General features: G+C 48.4%; 1 protein-coding gene across 1 annotated transcript in view; it reads left to right on the top strand.

The window, feature by feature from the left end:
• Positions 1–10,831: 10,831 nt before the first annotated feature.
• The window catches only part of LOC125538561, a 46,823-nt gene continuing 37,928 nt past the window's right edge, over positions 10,832–19,726 (top strand). The window contains exons 1-3 of the mRNA XM_048701830.1: positions 10,832–10,999; positions 11,088–11,273; positions 11,957–12,062. Of these exons, the coding sequence (XP_048557787.1) occupies positions 10,832–10,999; positions 11,088–11,273; positions 11,957–12,062 (460 nt within the window). The remainder of the gene's footprint in view (positions 11,000–11,087; positions 11,274–11,956; positions 12,063–19,726) is intronic.

Here is a 19,726-nt window from a genome sequence, read left to right as displayed (position 1 = left end):
AGTGGTAACTGCACACACATGCATAACTCATCAATTACATCACTATAACCTTGACTAATATATAAGGGAAACCGAATACGCACAAGACAGTAACACTCACCCGAAGTTGTAAGGAAAGAGTATTATATCATTGTTTTGATTTATTACGAACGATCGTAGCAAGTTGGCCTCGGTAGCTGCGGCATGAAGTTTAACCTCAGTTGCATCTATGAGATATGTGTTAATGAACCCAATATCACCGACTTGTCTTTTCTTCAATTCGGCGATCTTCAATCTGCATAATATAGTGAGGATGATTATAAATACATGCAATGAAAGAGCTAAGCTATATAGAGAAACTTAATGACAGAAGTAGTACTACTTACAGACAGTAGCAGGCGACCGTTGTTTTATCGAGGGCCAATTGATTGAAAAACTGATAGAACTCCTCAAATGGAACAGGCAACAGATCAATTCCAATGAGGTCATGCTCCGGTTTAACTCTCGCATACAAAGTACTCCTCCCCCCAGAGTCTCTGCAGATTTTGAAGTACCAATCATGCAATCTTCGCATCATCGTTGATAGAGATCTTTCATCTTTGACGAGAGGCTTCCCGTACTCGTATCTTTGTATCTGCACCTCCATGGGTTCATAATGTACTTCGTCGGGCAGGTAATCTGCAAGATTGCTATAACCGGGCACCATCCTCGGATCATTATCGACGTTGTGGCTACGCACCTTGAGCGGGGGGCACGATTGCTTTGCTTGTTCGCCGAGCTGGGCAATTTGTTTCCCAGCTCGTCGTTCTTTCAGCCTTTGATCACTGACAGTACTTCCCGACCGCTCCGCTTCGGCAAATTCCTTTCCAATAATGCGGTCATAGTTTCCTTTCGGCGGATCAGACTTCGGTGGTTTTGTCAGGGCAGCCAGAGTGCGCTTCACTTTCACCCGATCTACCTTCTCCTCCGGAGGTGGATGTTTCTTTGCTTTCACCCCTTCAAAGAAGTTCCTCACTTCTTCTCGCGCGATCTCGGCGTTCCCCTCCAGGGTCCTCTCATATGGTAACTTCTCTGGAGTCTTCAGAGAAGGACCGAATCTGTATGTCCTCCCGCCTCTGGTTGTACTGCTAGACGCCGACCGAGCAGACGGAGCGGTTGTCTTCTTTACTTGCTTAAGCGGCGGAGGAGGACTACGACGCGCCGGAGCAGCTGGAGCGGCGGCAGGTCTCTTCCGCCCTTGCTAACGAGGCGGAGAAGGAGGAGGCTGGCTGCTCGGGCGCGTCGGCGCAGGCGGAGAAGGAGGCGGAGTGCCGCCACGTGCCGGAGAAGGAGCCGGCCGAGGGCCCTGATCGTCACTCGCCGGAGGAGGAGGCGGTGGAGGCAGAGTGCCCTGACTCGCCGGAGGAGGAGGAGGAGGCGGTGGCGTCCAGTTCGGAAGGTTGATGAGCTCCTTCTGCCATAGGCATGGAGTCTTCAGAGCAGACCCCAGCTGAGTCTCCCCTTCACTGGTAGGGTGGTCAAGCTGGAGGTCCTCAAATCCCTCCGTTATCTCATCCACCATCACCCTAGCATATCCTTCTGGAATCGGCCGACAGTGAAAAGTTGCGCCGGGTTCAGTAGGATAAACAGAGCCAACAGCCGCCTTGACCTTCAAATTCATCCATTGCGTCATAAGGTGGCAGTTTTGAGACTCCGTTATAGCATCCACGGGATAGCTGGCAGGAGCCGTCAAGGCATGCTCCAGCTGAAGCAGCTCAGTGGAAGCCACGCTGCTTCTGCGCTGAGATGGCGGGGTAGCTTCGGGGGAGGATTCGGCAGTACGTTTGCTGCGATTTGCTTCTCGTTCCTCTATCGCGTCTACCCTTGCTTGCAGCGCTTGTATTTGGGTCTGCTGCACTTTTTTCCTCCTCTCATGGGATTTGTAACCGCCTGTGTCCGGAAACCCAACCTTCCACAGAATGGAGCCTGGCGTGCCTCATGTCCGTCCAGGGTGCTCAGGATTCCCGAGGGCCATTGTGAGCTCGTCGTTCTCTCTGTCTGGAAAGAACGTCCCTTCCTGCGCTGCTTCGATATACTGCTTAAGCTTACTGACTGGTATGTCCATTTGATCGTTCGTCCAAATGCACTTCCTTGTTACAGGGTCCAGTGTTCCGCCAGCCACGAAGAACCAAGTCCGGCAACGGTCTGGCCAGTTAATTGTCTCTGGTTCGATCCCTTTATGAACCAGATCATTCTCAGTCTTGGACCACTTAGGCCGGGCTACGAGGTAGCCACCTGACCCCATGCGATGGTGAAGCTTCTTCTTCGCAGCATTTTTCTTGTTTGTCGCCGACATCTTCTTACTCTTTTCTGATGTCTTGTGGGCCACAAATGCGGGCCAGTGATCTCTGATCTTCTCATATCTGCCCTTGAATTCTGGTGTCTCATTATTTTCGACAAACTTATTCAGCTCTTTCTTCCACCTCCTGAATAGTTCTGCCATCCTCTTCAGAGAAAAAGACTTGATTAATTTCTCTTAACTGGTTTCTCTGGATTATCCTCAGGCGGTAGGGTGAAATTTGACTTCAGCTTAGTCCAAAGATCATTTTTCTGCATATCATTGACATAAGACACCTCAGGGTCTTCTGTAGCCGGCTTAAACCATTGCTGGATGCTTATCGGGATCTTGTCCCTAACCAGAACCCCGCACTGAGCAACAAATGCGCTCTTTGTCCGGAGGGGTTCAATAGGTTGGCCGTCGGGCGCGATTGCTATGATCTCAAACTTTTCATCGGAGCTCAACTTTTTCTTCGGGCCTCGTCTCTTTACCGAAGTTGTGCTCGATTCGGAGGGCTAGAAAAAAGAACAAAGACTTAATTAATATGTGTACATACCAAAACAATGAATGCATCAATCAGCTAGCCAGCATAGGCTTAACTAATATATATACCTGGCCGGACTCGGTTCGGTCACCGGAGCCATCATCACGGTCTCCTTGCACCGGCATTGGGTCACCGGAGCCGTCCTCATGTTCTTCTTCTTGCACCGGCATTAGGTCACCGTAGCCAGCTTGTTCACCCTCTCCTTCCAGACCATCGGTTTCATTGAGAAACAACGAGATGGCATCACTTCCTTCTGCGATTATGTCCCTCAACAACGCTTCTTTTGTTGCTTCGTCTAGGGCGATGTCCATAGTTTCTACAGAGTCCCAGATAGGATAATTCGCTTTTTGGTACAAAGTTCAGCAAGAGCCTTCCGAATATCGCTATTTGGAAGGCCTTTGCTGAATTCGTACCAAAAGGCGGATTATTCTATCCGGGACTCCATTCCAGAATAACTTTGCAGAACTTCGTACCAACATGCCCTGGTTACTTCCGGCTAATGATGAAGGCATGGATTTCTTCAATACTTTGACACTAGGAAACCTCTCTCTACTTCCGGCTAAGAAGAAGAAGAAGAAGAAGAAGAAGAAGAAAAGAAAAGAAAAAAAAGAGGAGAAGAAGAAAGGAATAGTGGAGAAAAGAGAAAATAGAATATATTCTATTTTCTCTTCTTCTCCACTATTCCTTTCTTCTTCTCCTCTTCTTTTTCTTCTTTTTTCTTCTTCTTATTTATTTCTCCTCTTCTTTTCGGTAGAGGAAACCCTAAATAGCTAGCAAGTATCGTGGGTGTGAGATACATGTGGCCTTCGGTGTCGGACACTACATCCACGTCCCACAAGTGACGTGGGCGTCGAAGCCCGCGCCACTTGTGGGATGTGGGTGTAGTGTCCGACACCGACGGTACATGTATCTCACACCGACGATACTTTCTATTTAGGGTTTCTCCTCTACCGCTCCTCGACCTCTCGACGACCCTCGTTCCCGATAAAATAAAGAGGAAGAAGAAGAAGAAAAAGAAAGAGAAGAAAGAATAGAGGAGAAGACTTCCTCTTCTTCCTCTCCTCTTCTTCTCCCTCTTCTTCCCCTTCTTCCTCGCCTCTCTCATGAATGTCCGACGTTCTCGACCCCCCCCCACGTGTCGAAAAAAAAAGAAGAGGAGAAGAAGAAAGGAATAGAGGAGAAAAGAGAAAATAGAATATATTCTATTTTCTCTTCTTCTCCACTATTCCTTTCTTCTTCTCCTCTTCTTTTTCTTCTTTTTTCTTCTTCTTATTTATTTCTCCTCTTCTTTTCCTCTCCTCTTCTTCTTTCTTTCCTCTTCTTATTTTCTTCTTTCCTATCCTTCTTTTTCTAAAATTGTAACTTTTGCATATATAAAACTTTTCTAAAATTGTAACTTTCTATATAAAACTTTCCTATCGGGAGGGGGAGAAGATCGAAGAAAAAAAAGAAGAAAAAAAGAGGAGAAGAAGAAAGGAATAGAGGAGGAAGAAGAAAAAATAGAAATTTTTCTATTTTTTCTTCTTCTCCTCTATTCCTTTCTTCTTCTCCTCTTCCTTTTCTTCCTCTCCTCTTCTTCTCCTTTTCCTCTTCTTATTTTCCTTTTTCCTCTCCTAAATATATAAAACTTTTCTAAAAATGAAACTAACCTAAAATGTACTAAATCAGAGAACATATATAGATAATCCTTTTCTAAATATTTAAACCTAACTTTTGCATATATGAACATATATACACAGAGAAAATAAAAACATATATACATTTTTATAAAAAAGCAAAATACAAGCATATAATATATACATAGAGAACATACAAACATATATACATATATATATAATCTGAAGCAAAAACAAGCATATAATATATGAAAAAGCAAAAAGCAAAACATATATACATATACACACAGAGAACATACAAACATATATACATATATATATATAATCTGAAAAAAACAAGCATATGAAAAAACAAGGGAGGGGCGGCGCCGGCCGGACCAAGGGAGGGGCAGGGGTGCGGGTTCGGCGGCGAGGACGGCGACGGGGCAGGGGGCGTGCGTTCGGCGGCGAGGAATGGGGTGGGGCAGGGCGACGGCGATAACGGGGGCGCGCGGGCCGGGGCCGCAGATGGCGCACGCAGCGACGAGGAGGAGGCCAGCGACGGCGCAAGCAGCGACGGGAACAAGGCCTGCGGCGGCACGGGGCGACGGCGACGGGGAGCGGGGGGCGGCGGCGGCGACGACGAAGGGCCTGGGGGCGTCAGGGCGAATGGGAGCAGTTGGCCAAAATTTCGCAAGTGTTGGCTTATATAGCCAGAGCAATGGTCCCGGTTCGTGGCACGAACCGTGACCAATGCCCCCCTTTGGTCCCGGTTGGTGCCACGAACCGGGACCAAAGGCCAATTTTCAGAAGCCCAAAGGGCGGGAAGCGGCGGCCTTTGGTCCCGGTTGGTGGCACCAACCGGGACTAAAGGTGGGCATTGGTCCCAGTTGGTGCCACCAACCGGGACGAATGCCCCCTTTAGTCCCGGTTGGTGCTACCAATCGGGACCAATGGCCTTTGCTGCCCCGTGCCCAAAAGTGTAGTCCCACATCGCTAGCTGAAGGGCGCCGGCACTGGTTTATAAGCGCGGGTTTGCCTCCCCATTCGAGCTCCTCTCTAATGCAGGCTTTCGGCCTAAACCTGCTACTGCCTGTGGGCCTATTGGGCCTTCTGCGGGCCTGAATCCTGGCCCATGTAGGGTTTCTAGTCGTATTCAGGCCGTGGAGGCCCAGTAGGAGGCATTTTTTTCTTTTTTTCTTTTTTATTTCTACATTTTTTTGGTTTTTTTTATTTTTTTATTTCTACTTACAACTAAATACTTACAGTTTTTTAGTGATTTCTTTTTCCTTTTAGGTCACAAAAATTATAAACTTTCTGTTAGTGCCATTAGTTTTAAATTTTGAATAGTTTAAATTTGAATTTTTAAAAATTTGTGTGAATCACTAGTTTATGAATAACTTTACTAGAAAAATAGAATTTTTTTCTATTTATTTTTTATTTATACTTACAACTAAATACTTATAGTTTTTTAGTGATTTATTTTTGATTTTAGTTCACAAAAATTATAAACTTTCTGTTAGTGCCATTAGTTTTAAATTTTGAATAGTTTAAATTTGAATATTTAAAAATTTGTGTGAATCACTAGTTTATGAATAACTTTACTATAAAAATAGAATTTTTTTCTTCTTTGCTATTTATTTTTTATTTATACTTACAATTAAATACTTATAGTTTGATTTTAGGTCACAAAAATTAAATACTATAAAAATTCTTTTTGCTATTGAAGAATATTATAGTTTTATTTTAGTTGATCATAACATAATATTTTAATTGATTGTTTTTATTTTCCTAAAAGTTTTGTAGTTCATTCTGTTTGCTATTAATTCATTCTTTGAGCTAAATGACTCTGAAATTGGAAAGCATTTCAAAATGAACTCTGAAAAGGTTGAAAGTTGGCATGGTATCATCATTTTACCCACATAGCATGTTCCAAAAAGTAGAGAGGGTTACGACAAAAACTTGATGCACTTCGTGTACAAAATGGACAATCACTTTCGAAGTATCAAAGTTTCAAACCATAAGACATGAAAGCATTTCAAATGAACTCTGAAAAAGTTGAAAGTTGGGACGGTATCATAATTTCACCCACATAGCATGTGCATGTACAAAACGGACGATGGTAGCATGTTCGTCTGTTACAAATTTGGCATGGTATCATCGTAATAGTTGCGGGAGAAAGTCTTCACTTTTTCTTCGCATGTGTCATTTGCTTATTGCGCCGTAACCATGGATAATCTTCATTGTTTATCAGGATGCTTGGGTCAGCCTTGACATTGAAGGGAGGAATTTCATGAAACTTTTCATAATCTTCAGACATGTCTGTCTTGCCGTCCACTCCCAGGATGTCCCTTTTTTCCTGAAAGAACTATGTGGCGCTTTGGCTCATCGTATGATGTATTAGCTTCCTTATCTTTTCTTTTTCTCGGTTTGGTAGACATGTCCTTCACATAGATAACCTGTGCCACATCATTGGCTAGGACGAACGGTTCGTCAGTGTACCCAAGATTTTTCAGATCCACTGTTGTCATTCCGTACTGTGGGTCTACCCGTACCCCGCCGCCTAACAGATTGACCCATTTGCACTTAAACAAAGGGACCTTAAAATCAGGTCCGTAGTCAAGTTCCCATATGTCCACTATGTAACCATAATATGTGTCCTTTCCGCTCTCGGTTGCTGCATCAAAGCGGACACCGCTGTTTTGGTTGGTGCTCTTCTGATCTTGGGCGATCGTGTAAAATGTATTCCCATTTATCTCGTATCCTTTGTAAGTCAATAGAGTCAAAGATGGTCCCCTGGACAACAAGTACAACTCATCACAAACAGTGTTGTCACCTCTGAGACGTGTTTCCAACCAACTGCTGAAAGTCCTGATGTGTTCGCATGTAATCCAGTCGTCGCACTGCTCCGGGTGTTTGGAGCGCAGACTGTTCTTGTGTTCATCGACATACGGGGTCACCAAGGGAGAGTTCTGTAGAACTGTGTAGTGTGCTTGAGACCAAGAATATCCGTCCCTTCATATTATTGAGTCTCTTCCAAGAGTGCCTTTTCCAGTAAGTCTCCCCTCATACCGTGATTTAGGGAGACCTATCTTGTTAAGGCCAGGAATGAAGTCAACACAAAACCCGATAACATCCTCTGTTTGATGGCCCATGGAGATGCTTCCTTCTGACCTAGCGCGGTTACGGACATATTTCTTTAGGACTCCCATGAACCTCTCAAGGGGGAACATATTGTGTAGAAATACGGGCCCCAGGATGACAATCTCGTCGACTAGATGAACTAGGACGTGCGTCATGATATTGAAGAAGGATGGTGGGAACACCAGCTCGAAACTGACAAGACATTGCGCCACATCACTCCTTAGCCTTGGTACGATTTCTGGATCGATCACCTTCTGAGAGATTGCATTGAGGAATGCACATAGCTTCACAATGGCTAATCGGACGTTTTCCGGTAGAAGCCCCCTCAATGCAACCGGAAGCAATTGCGTCATAATCACGTGGCAGTCATGAGACTTTATGTTCTGAAACTTTTTCTCTGGCATATTTATTATTCCCTTTATATTCGACGAGAAGCCAGTCGTGACCTTCATACTGAGCAGGCATTCAAAGAAGATGTCTTTCTCTTCTTTCGTAAGAGCGTAGCTGGCAGGACCTTTATACTGCTTCGGAGGCATGCCGTCTTTTTCGTGCAAACGTTGCAGGTCCTCTCGTGCCTCAGGTGTATCTTTTGTCTTCCCATACACGCCCAAGAAGCCTAGAAAGTTCACGCAAAGGTTCTTCGTCACGTGCATCACGTCGATTGAAGAGCGGACCTCTAGGTCTTTCCAGTAGGGTAGGTCGAAGAATATAGATTTCTTCTTCCACATGGGTGCGTGTCCCTCAGCGTCATTCGGAACAGCTAGTCCACCGGGACCCTTTCCAAAGATACGTAGTGTAAATCATTGACCATAGCAAGCACGTGATCACCGGTGCGCATGGCGGGCTTCTTCCTGTGATCTGCCTCGCCTTTGAAATGCTTGCCTTTCTTTCGACATTGATGGTTGGTCAGAAGAAATCGACGATGGCCCAGGTACACATTCTTCCTGCATTTGTCCAGGTATATACTTTCAGTGTCATCTAAACAGTGCGTGCATGCGTGGTATCCTTTGTTTGTCTGTCCTGAAAGGTTACTGAGAGCGGGCCAATTGTTGATGGTCACGAACAGCAACGCCTTAAGGTTAAATTCCTCCTGTCTGTGCTCATCCCACGTACGTACACCATTTCCATTCCACAGCTGTAAAAGTTCTTCAACTAATGGCCTTAGGTACACATCAATTTCGTTGCCGGGTTGCTTAGGGCCTTGGATGAGAACTGGCATCATAATGAACTTCCGCTTCATGCACATCCAAGGAGGAAGGTTATACATACATAGAGTCATGGGCCAGGTGCTGTGATTGCTGCTCTGCTCCCCGAAAGGATTAATGCCATCCGCGCTTAAAGCAAACCATACATTCCTTGGGTCCTTTGCAAACTCATCCCAGTACTTTCTCTCGATTTTTCTCCACTGCGACCCGTCAGCGGGTGCTCTCAACTTCCCATCTTTCTTTCGGTTCTCACTGTGCCATCGCATCAACTTGGCATGCTCTTCGTTTCTGAACAGACGTTTCAACCGTGGTATTATAGGAGCATACCACATCACCTTCACAGGAACCCTCTTCCTGAGGGGCTCACCGTCAACATCACCAGGGTCATCTCGTCTGATCTTATACCGCAACGCACCGCATACCAGGCATGCGTTCAGATCCTTGTATGCACCGCGGTAGAGGATGCAGTCATTAGGGCATGCATGTATCTTCTCCACCTCCAATCCTAGAGGGCATACGACCTTCTTTGCTGCGTATGTACTGTCGGGCAATTCATTATCCTTTGGAAGCTTCTTCTTCAATATTTTCAGTAGCTTCTCAAATCCTTTGTCAGCCACAGCATTCTCTGCCTTCCACTGCAGCAATTCCGGTACGTTACCGAGCTTTGTGTTGCCATCTTCGCAATTGGGGTATAACCCTTTTTTGTGATCCTCTAACATGCGATCGAACTTCAGCTTCTCCTTTTGACTAATGCATTGCGTCCTTGCATTGACAATGACCCGGCGGAGATCATCATCATCGGGCACATCGTCTGGTTCCTCTTGATCTTCAGCAGCTTCACCCGTGGCAGCATCATTGGGCACATCGTCTGGTTCCTCTTGATCTTCACCAGCTCCCCCCGTTGCAGCATCACCGTATTCAGGGGGCACATAGTTGTCATCGTACTCTTCTTCTTCGCCGTCTTCCATCATAACCCCTATTTCTCCGTGCCTCGTCCAAACATTATAGTGTGGCATGAAACCCTTGTAAAGCAGGTGGGAGTGAAGGATTTTCCGGTTAGAGTAAGACCTCGTATTCCCACATTCAGTGCATGGACAACACATAAAACCATTCTGCTTGTTTGCCTCAGCCGCATCGAGAAACTCATGCACGCCCTTAATGTACTCGCGGGTGTGTCTGTCACCGTACATCCATTGCCGGTTCATCTGCGTGCATTATATATAATTAAGTGTCCAAATTAATAGAAGTGTACAAATCTCGAGGAAAATGGAGCTTGGAGGTCGAGCTTCGAGAGGAGAAAGCTTAAGTAGTGTGGCTCGGGCATTCCATCGAACACCTCATGTGCATAGGAGGTGAGCTAGAGCACCACAAAGCCCTCTCCCCCTCGGCCAGAAAAAACAAAGCACTGTGCTCTGCTCTTGCGCGAGGGGGTATATATAGGCACCTCATTGGTCCCGGTTGGTGGCATGAACCGGGACTAAAGGGGAGCCTTTGGTCCCGGTTCAAGCCACCAACCGGGACCAATGGTGGTGGGCCAGGAGCGAGGCCCATTGGTCCCGGTTCGTCCCACCAACCGGGACCAAAAGGTCCAGACGAACCGGGACCAATGGCCCACGTGGCCCGGCCGGCCCCCTGGGCTCACGAACCGGGACCAATGCCCACATTGGTCCCGGTTCTACACTGAACCGGGACTAATGGGCTGAGCCGGCCTGGACCATAGCCCTGTTTTCTACTAGTGATCGCCGGGACCGGATATCTATCCGGTACCCCAAAGAAGGCGTCCGAGGACTGGCCTTCGGAATGGTTTTACATAGACGACATCCCACTGCCGGACCCTATCCGGGACGGTCTCCTTGAGTTCAACAGTGCTCCCTTGAAGAAACACTTGAGCTGGCGCCCACGGAACTCTCAGAGAGAAAGCGACAGGGACGTCCTTTACTTGATGGGCCGGATAAGACTGTTAGCTCACTCCGGACTAACCATGATTGGAGTCATGGCCGCATGCATTATGCGAGGGGTGCGGCCGCTTCAATATAGAGGCCGCCCTATGTGGGATTTCAATGGGGAGGATGATGCCACGCGCTACGGCCGTAAAGGGCCAGACTCGTCTGCCTCCCTAATAAAGGTTATGTCCTCCTTGTACAAGGGAGAGAAGGAGGAGTTCCTCCGCGTCAACCCGCGGGCTGGATTCACTATGTACGAACCTCCAAGTTGGGTAAGCGAATAACTGTGCTTATCCATTTATTTGATATTTCCATGGTCGGATTCGTAGTCTGACGACTTCAATGCAGGAACTGCGATAGGAAGTGAAAGATATAAGCAGCCGTCCTCCACAACCCGAAGACCCAGAACGGGCCCTCGATCCAGACTCTGAAGAGGATCCGGACATATCAGTGGAGCTTATTGAAGGGGTGTTTCATCAGCTAAGCAAGGACAACACCTTGGTCGCTATTGTGGCAGATTACCCCGGGTTAATTCCGGCCTCCCAGGTGACAGAAACCGGAGTCTTTATTTCCTTGAAGGGGTTTCCATTTTTCCGTATTCTGGCATTTCTAACAACAACCGTGTCTTACAGGGGAGATTCCCGAGGCGGGAAGGTGAACTTGCGGCGGCTAGCCCACCAGGGGCCGCAGGGCCCTGTGGGGAAAAAAGAGATGCAGTCCGGACTGAGATGCCGACGCAAAGGTAACGCATTCTCCGTTTCCGCGGCATTATTCTGCCAGGGCATATTAATGTTTAGGTCTCTTTCAGGACGAAGAGACCTTGCCGGACTATATCCGGAGAGGATGCCAGTAGCGTTTCCACCAGCCAGGTTCCAATGACCGGTGAGGAAACGGAGGCGAGCACAAGGTGTGCACCAGGCGCTCCTCCGACAGAGGACGTGGACAGGCTGTCTGCCACAAATTCTGAAGTGGAGAGTGCCATGAACCACAGGCGTCGCCGGACAATTTTATGCGATGCTTGTTTCTCCCAAGAGGCTTTAAATGCCTTTAATTCGGGAGATGCGTACCTCCGTGCCGCTCAAGATGGTTTAGCCAGAGCCACGGAGCAGTATGTAAAAGACATACGGGTAAGAAAATTTCGGTTATATATATATATATATATATATACCAGTAGCCCCCGAGACTTGAAACAGTTAAAGTAACTGATTTAAGGATCATATAACATGCAGGTTCTTTCCGAGAAGAACACCGTGCTATCCCAGGAGCTAGAAAAGTGCAAGGCCCAACTAGAGGCCGCACTTGCCGTAGCAGGGGAGCCTAAAGGGACCCCCTCAGGTAAGATATACTTCAAAAGATTAGTATTTTGCGGTTTTGGGTGCAAAACTGACAATTGATGTTGCAGAGGGCGCCGGACGTGATCCGGAGAAGCAACAACTCTTACGCCAGTTAAAGGCTGGTGAAAGCGTGCTAACAAAGGTGAGGCGGGAGAAGAATGACCTTCAGGATGCCAACACCAGGCTGGACGTTGAACTCAAAGATATTCGTGCCCAGCTGTCGGATTCCACTAAGGAGAATCAGCGGCTTCGACGCGGCATTTTTAGTAAGTGCTTAAACGAACTCTTAAAAAGAAGGAGTTCGGCGAGGAAGGCGACTAACAGAGTTATATCTGTAGGTATGCTAACAGGTCGTCGTGCAGAGGAGATGCCCGGTTCAACGGGTGACCTTCTTCCCGAACTCTTGCAACTGCACGAGCGAGTTCGGCAGGCGATGTAGGGTGTCGCCCAAGCCCCATGGCCATCCCTTCCTAGGCTCGAAGGCCTTGGAGAGCTTGCAGAGAAGCTGAAGGGAGCGCGGCGGCGCTTCCGATTGTGGAAGATTTTGGTCTGCCGCCAGGGCGCAAGGGAGGCCTGGGCCATGGTGAAGACGCGGTACACCAAGGCTGACCCAAATCACATGGCCGAGGTCAGACCTGTGGGGCCTGACGGGAAGGAGATCCCTGTGAGCTTAGTATACGGCCAAGTAGAATTGGCCGCAAAGTATTCCCAGCAGGACTGTAAATTAGACAGCCTGTTAGATGGTATAGAGGAGGAATACAAACAGTCAGAGTGACTATGTAATTTTAATTGACATGTGTAATGCCTTCTAGCCGGATTGTAGATCGTTTGTCATTGCCGACCTTTTCGCTTCGACCTCGGGACCTGACGGTCCGGAGTGTGTCCGAATACCTTAGCGGTTATATAAAAGTCGTGGTATGAATGGAGACAAGGCGTAGGGGTCATAGGTGCTTTATCAGACAAGTGCCAAACTAGTTATGTTATATTACATGGTTAGTAAGAAACATCTTCCAGAGAGAATAGTTCCGTTAGGGGTTCCTTTCTCTGGGAGGCATGCCCCAAAGTGCATGTCCGGACTGCGAAAAAAGTAGAAAAGCATCTGGGGGCAGATAAATAAGATAAGTGAAAAAATCATCTTTAGTTCACCGACCGAATATTCCCTTAAGAACGCTAGCTTTCGGCTTCACCTAGTCTGAGGTACACATCCGGCTTATCCGGCAGTAACAATCACAGAGGTGCTCCCTTTACCACCTAGACAAACAATCGGGAACGTAGGGGTAAGCACAGGAGCCAGGCAACCCAGCTTGGCCAAAACTTAAGTCATATCGATGCATATAATGGTGAAGAAAAGGTACATGCGGAAGTTTAACGCATGTGTTGGGCATGAAACCCATATAATTAAGCTTCTGTTAAAGAAGCCCCCAGGTTTGATGAGCGCAGGTAGCGCGTCACTTGATGAGCCTTTTAAGGGCTGTAAAAAAAGAGTGGAAGGAGAGAAAATGGAGACAGAAAAAATAGTATAAAAAATGGACAGAGGAAGGAGACAAACACAGAGTCCGGCGCTAGGCATAGAATCTTCTGAGACGTGCAGCGTTCCATGGGTTTGGCTCGAGTCGGTTATCCAACGCATCTCGCAGGCGGTACGCTCCACCAGTCAGGACTTGGTCAATTATGAAAGGACCTTCCCACTTGGGCTTTAGTTTGTCTTTTTTCTTATCCGGCAGGCGTAGAACTAGTTCACCAATATTGTAAGTTTTGGCCCGTACTTCTCTGCTTTGATATCTTCGAGCTTGCTGTTGATAAAAAGCGGAACGGGCTTTGGCCACGTCACGCTCCTCCTCCAAGGCGTCCAAACTATCCTGCCGATCAAGCTCGGCTTCTCTTTCTTCGTACATGCGCACTCGAGGTGAGTCATGAATGATGTCGCAAGGCAAAACAGCCTCTACGCCGTACACCATAAAAAATGGTGTATATCCGGTGGTTCGATTCGGCGTGGTCCGCAGTCCCCAGAGTACGGAGTCGAGCTCCTCTAGTGCGTGTTAGATTCCTTAAGGGACCGCACTAGTCTGGGTTTAATGCCGCTCATAAGAAGACCATTTGCGCGTTCGACTTGGCCGTTAGTTTGTGGGTGATAGACGGATGCCTAATCGAGCTTGATGCCCATGTTTTTGCACCAGAGTTTTACCTCGTCGGCCATAAAGTTTGTGCCGTTATCAGTGATTATGCTGTGGGGGACGCCGTATCGGTGTACGACCCCGGATATGAAGTCTATCACCGGTCCGGATTCGGCCGTCTTAACAGGTTTGGCTTCTATCCATTTGGTGAACTTGTCCACCATGACCAGTAGATATTTTTTCTTTTGGGTTCCACCTTTAAGGGGTCCGACCATGTCAAGCCCCCAGACCGCAAATGGCCAGGTGATGGGTATAGTTTGGAGTGCGGTGGGTGGCATATGGCTTTGGTTGGCAAAAAGTTGGCAACCAACGCATCGTTGGACTAGATCCTGGGCGTCTTCCCGGGCCGTCGGCCAATAGAAGCCTGTGCGGAAAGCCTTGCTAACAAGGGACCGAGCAGCAGCGTGATGGCCACCAAGTCCAGCGTGAATTTCGGCCAGAAGATTCTGCCCTTCTTCTTCGGAGATGCACCTTTGAAGGACTCCAGTTGTGCTTTTCTTATAAAGCTCCCCTTCGTGGACTTTGTAGGCTTTAGATCGCCGCACTATGCAACGGGCCTCATTTTGGTCCTCTGGGAGTTCCTGCCTAGTAAGGTAGGCTAGGAATGGTTCTGTCCATGGGGCGATGACCGCCATTATTACGTGGGCTGAAGGTGTAATTTCGTTGGCAGGACCTCCAATTATGTCTGGTTGTTTGGCGTCGAGTGGTTCGGCTGCGTCCGGGCTGTTAATTGCGGGTTCCCCCTCCCATGTTACGGATGGCTTGAACAATCTTTCCAAAAACATGTTGGGGGGACTGCATCGCGTTTTGCTCCGATGCGTGCCAGGACGTCCGCTGCTTGATTATTTTCGCGGGCTACATGGTGAAACTCCAGCCCTTCGAACCGAGCTGACATTTTTAGGACAGCATTGCGGTAAGCTGCCATTTTTGGATCCTTGGCGTCAAAGTCGCCATTAATTTGGGAGATCGCGAGGTTTGAATCCCCGCGAACCTCTAGGCGTTGAATGCCCATGGATACTGCCATCTAGAGACCATGTAGGAGGGCCTCGTATTCGGCTGCGTTGTTGGAGTCCATGTACATAATTTGGAGTACATATTGGACTGCGTCTCCCGTGGGGGATGTGACGCCAGCCCCCAGTCTGGCCAACATTTTGGAGCCGTCGAAATGCATGATCCAGTTTGAGTATGCGCCGTACTCTTTAGGGAGTTCGGCCTCCATCCATTCCGCGATGAAATCGGCCAATACTTGCGATTTTATAGCTCGCCGTGGCTTATAGGTTATATTGAACGGGAGGAGCTCGATGGCCCATTTTGCTATCCGGCCCGTTGCATCGCGGTTGTTAATAATATCGTTGAGTGGTACTTCCGAGGCTACTGTTATGGAACACTCTTGAAAGTAGTGTCGTAGCTTCCGGGACGCCATAAATACCGCGTATGCAATCTTTTGATAGTGCGGGTACCGTGATTTGCATGGAGTGAGGACAGTGGACACATAGTAGACCGGCCTTTGAAGGGGGAGTTTGTGTCCGTCCGTTTCCCGTTCGACGACGAGTACTGCGCTGACAACTTGATGAGTTGCCGCAATGTACAATAGCATCGGTTCGCCAATATTTGGCGCGGCCAGGACTGGGTTTGTTGCTAATATGGCCTTTATTTCCTCGAGTCCGGCCGTGGCAGCGTCCGTCCACTCGAAGTGTTCGGTGCGCCTAAGGAGGCGGTAAAGGGGCAGTGCCTTTTCTCCCAGGCGGGAGATGAAGCGGCTTAGGGCCGCCACGCATCCTGTTAGTTTCTGTATTTTTTTGAGGTCTTTTGGGACATCCAATTGTGACAAAGCTCGTATCTTGGCTGGATTTGCTTCGATTCCTCTACCGGATACAATGAAGCCCAAGAGCTTTCCGGCTGGAACGCCGAAAACGTATTTTTCCGGATTGAGCTTGATGTCATATTTTCGGAGGTTATCGAATGTAAGCCTCAAGTCGTCTACTAGAGATTCGACATGTCTTGATTTGACGACCACATCATCCACGTATGCCTCCACTATTTTGTCGATCTGGTTTCCCAGACATGTTTGAATCATGCGCTGATATGTTGCGCCGGCGTTTTTAGCCCGAAGGGCATTGTGTTGAAGCAGAATGGGCCGTATGGTGTGATGAATGCCGTTGCGGCTTGGTCTGATTCTGCCATCTTGATTTGATGGTAACCGGAGTATGCGTCGAGGAAACACAACGAATCGTGTCCTGCGGTGGCATCGATAATTTGATCTATGCGCAGGAGAGGGAAGGGATCCTTTGGGCAGGCCTTGTTAAGTTCTTTGAAATCGACGCACAGGCGCCAGGATTTGTCCTTCTTTGGTACCATCACCAGGTTTGCTAGCCAGCCCAGATGTTTTATATCTCTAATGAACCCGACCTCCAATAACTTGGCTAGCTCTTCTCCCATAGCCTGTCTCTTCGGTTCGGAAAAGCGCTGAAGGGCTTGTTTGATAGGTTTGAATCCTTTCTGGATATTTAAATTATGTTCGGCCAGCCTGCGTGGGATTCCTGGCATGTCTGAAGGGTGCCAAGCAAAAATGTCCCAGTTCTCTTGCAGGAACTCTCGCAGTTCAGCATCTACATCAGGGTTCAGCCGTGCCCCGATGGAGGCCGTTTTATTGGGGTCCGTTGGATGGACCTGGAATTTGACTATTTCGTCTGCTGGTTTAAAGGATGTGGATTTGGGTCTATTATCTAGTATCACATCATCCCTATTAACCGTGGAGCGCATCGCGGTCAGTTCTTCGGCCGCTAAGGTCTCGGATAGTGCCTTAAGGGCTAATGCGGCTGTCTTGTTTTCGGCGCGGACTGCTATGTCCGGATCGCTAGCGAGAGTGATAATTCCGTGTGGCCCCGGCGTCTTGAGCTTCATGTACCCGTAATGGGGTATAGCTTGGAAGACCGTGAATGCCTCCCGTCCTAGTATAGCGTGATATCTGCTTTTGAATGGGGCCACCTGGAACGTGGTTTCTTCGGACCTGTAATTATCCGGCGTGCCGAACACCACATCTAGTGTTATTTTTCCAATGCAGCGTGCTTCCTGACTGGGTATTATTCCTCTAAAGGTTGTGCTGCTTCGCTCGATGCGGTTCCAATCTATTTCCATCTTTTGGAGGGTTTCCTCGTAAATGAGGTTCAATCCGCTACCTCCATCCATGAGTACCTTTGCGAGGCGACAACCGTCCACTATGGGACTGAGGACCAATGCAGCTGGTGCTCGGGCTGTTCGGAATTTAGGTTCGTCACTCGCGTTAAAGGTGATAGCAGTGTTACTCCATGGGTTTATTGTGGCTACTTGGTAGACTTCGGTGAGGCTGTGGAGTGTTCTTTTTCGCATGTTATTTGATGCGAAAGTCTCGAAGACTGTGAGAACAGTACTGGTGTCCTCGGGCTGGCTTTCTTCGGCCTCTGAAATTAAGAGGTCCTCGCCAATTTTGGCCACCTGCCAGAGTATCCAACATGCTCTAAGGCTGTGTGTTGGAGTGGCGTCCTCTGTATTGTGAATCCTACAGGGTCCGTCAAGCCACCTTTCCAGTACGGTTCCCTGCCCCCTAGAGGGTTTTGGTTTTTTGATATTTAATCCGGGTGCCTTACTGTGGGGCATCCTGTTAGTTCGGACGGGATTGCTATTCAAGGACGGATTATCCCAAAATTTTATTTGGGTTTTCCGAGCGCTTTCCATCGCACAGTACTTTTGTACTATGGATGCCAAGTTAGCGAAGCGTGTAATATCACGACGACTTATGGCGTTGAGTATTCCTTCGTCCTTGCAATTACTGCAAAAGATTGAAATTGCGTCTTCCTCGCGGCAGTCCTTTGTCCTGTTCATAACCAGGAGGAATCTGGCCCAGTAGTGATGTACTGTTTCTCCGGGCTGTTGCCTAATTTGGGAAAGATCGCTTATGATCGGGCGGGCGAGTGTTGTTGAACCTGAGACCTCACCCAATTTATGACTCGGAGGCGAAGAATTTCCGAACTCAGAAGTCCGGAGTCTAGCCCGTTACCTGATTCTAAGCTCAGGGTTCAGGAATTCGGACGTAGCTAGTCCTTAGGATAGATGAAGGGTCGCCGCACTGCGCCTCTACCACGGCAACGTGGTGGGTGACTTGGGGAGAGTTAATTTCTCTTAGATCGGGTTTAAGCCCAACCTGGTCGTAATTCGTAGCGACCCCCAGTGCGGCGATGCGATCCAAGAGCTCGTTTACGGAAGAGAGCTCCATCGGATCCAACTGCTCGGCGAGTTCCGAGCTGATGTGAAGGTTGCTTTCGATGACCCGAGAGGTCACCGTCGGCGCAACGGCCGAACAGGCTGTCGTGAGGAAACCACCTAGCCGGAGGGTTTGGCCAACAGCCAAGGCTCCCTTAGTAATGGCGCCGTCTTTAAAGACGGGAAGAGGCATCCTTCCTGATCGCGACGACACAGAGGAACTCTCAATGAAAGCACCAATGTCGGTGTCAAAACCGACGGATCTCGGGTAGGGGGTCCCGAACTGTGCGTCAAGGTCGGATGGTAACAGGAGACAGGGGACACTTTGTTTTACCCAGGTTCGGGCCCTCTCGATGGAGGTAAAACCCTACTCCTGCTTGATTAATATTGATGATATGGGTAGTACAAGAGTAGATCTACCACGAGATCAAGGAGGCTAAACCCTAGAAGCTAGCCTATGGTATGATTGTTGTATGATGAAGTTGTCCTACGGACTAGAACCCTCCGGTTTATATAGACACCGGATAGGGTTAGGGTTACACAGAGTCGGTTACAATGGTAGGAGATCTTGAATATCTGCATCGTCTAGCTTGCCTTCCACACCAAGGAAAGTTCCTTCCGGACACGGGACGAAGTCTTCAATCTTGTATCTTCATAGTCCTGGAGTCCGGCGAAGGTATAGTCCGGCTATCCGAACACCCCCTAATCCTGGACTCCCTCAATAGGTGAGGATTATTTCGTCATCATAGACGAACCAGGGGAAGTAGATGACACCGCCGTGGAGGACGATGGCGTTCTGGTTGGACCAAAGCATCCACTAGTAGAAAAGGGGGCAATGGTCCAGGCCCGGCCAGCCCATTAGTCCCGGTTCAATCCAGAACCGGGACCAATGGTGGCATTGGACCCAGTTCGTGAGCCCCGGGGGCCGGCCGGGCCACGTGGGCCATTGGTCCCTGTTCGTCTGGACCTTTTGGTCCCGGTTGGTGGGACGAACCGGGACCAATTAGTTGCCTATATATACCCCTCGCCCGCGAGCAGAGCACTCCCAGTGCTCTGTTTTTCGTGGCCAGCGAGGGGAGAGCTTTGTGGTGCTCTAGCTCACCTCCTATGGACAAGAGGTGTTCGATGGAATGCCCGAGCCACACTACTTAAGCTTTCTCCTCTCAAAGCTCGACCTCCAAGCTCCATTTTCCTTAATATTTGTCTAGGTTTAGCGGTCCGTCACGTCCCGTCCCCGTCTTCACCGCCGTCG

Source organism: Triticum urartu, chromosome 2 (genome assembly GCF_003073215.2).
Source record: "Triticum urartu cultivar G1812 chromosome 2, Tu2.1, whole genome shotgun sequence".
NCBI lineage: Eukaryota > Viridiplantae > Streptophyta > Magnoliopsida > Poales > Poaceae > Triticum > Triticum urartu.
This window is presented reverse-complemented; position numbering and strand designations above follow the sequence as displayed.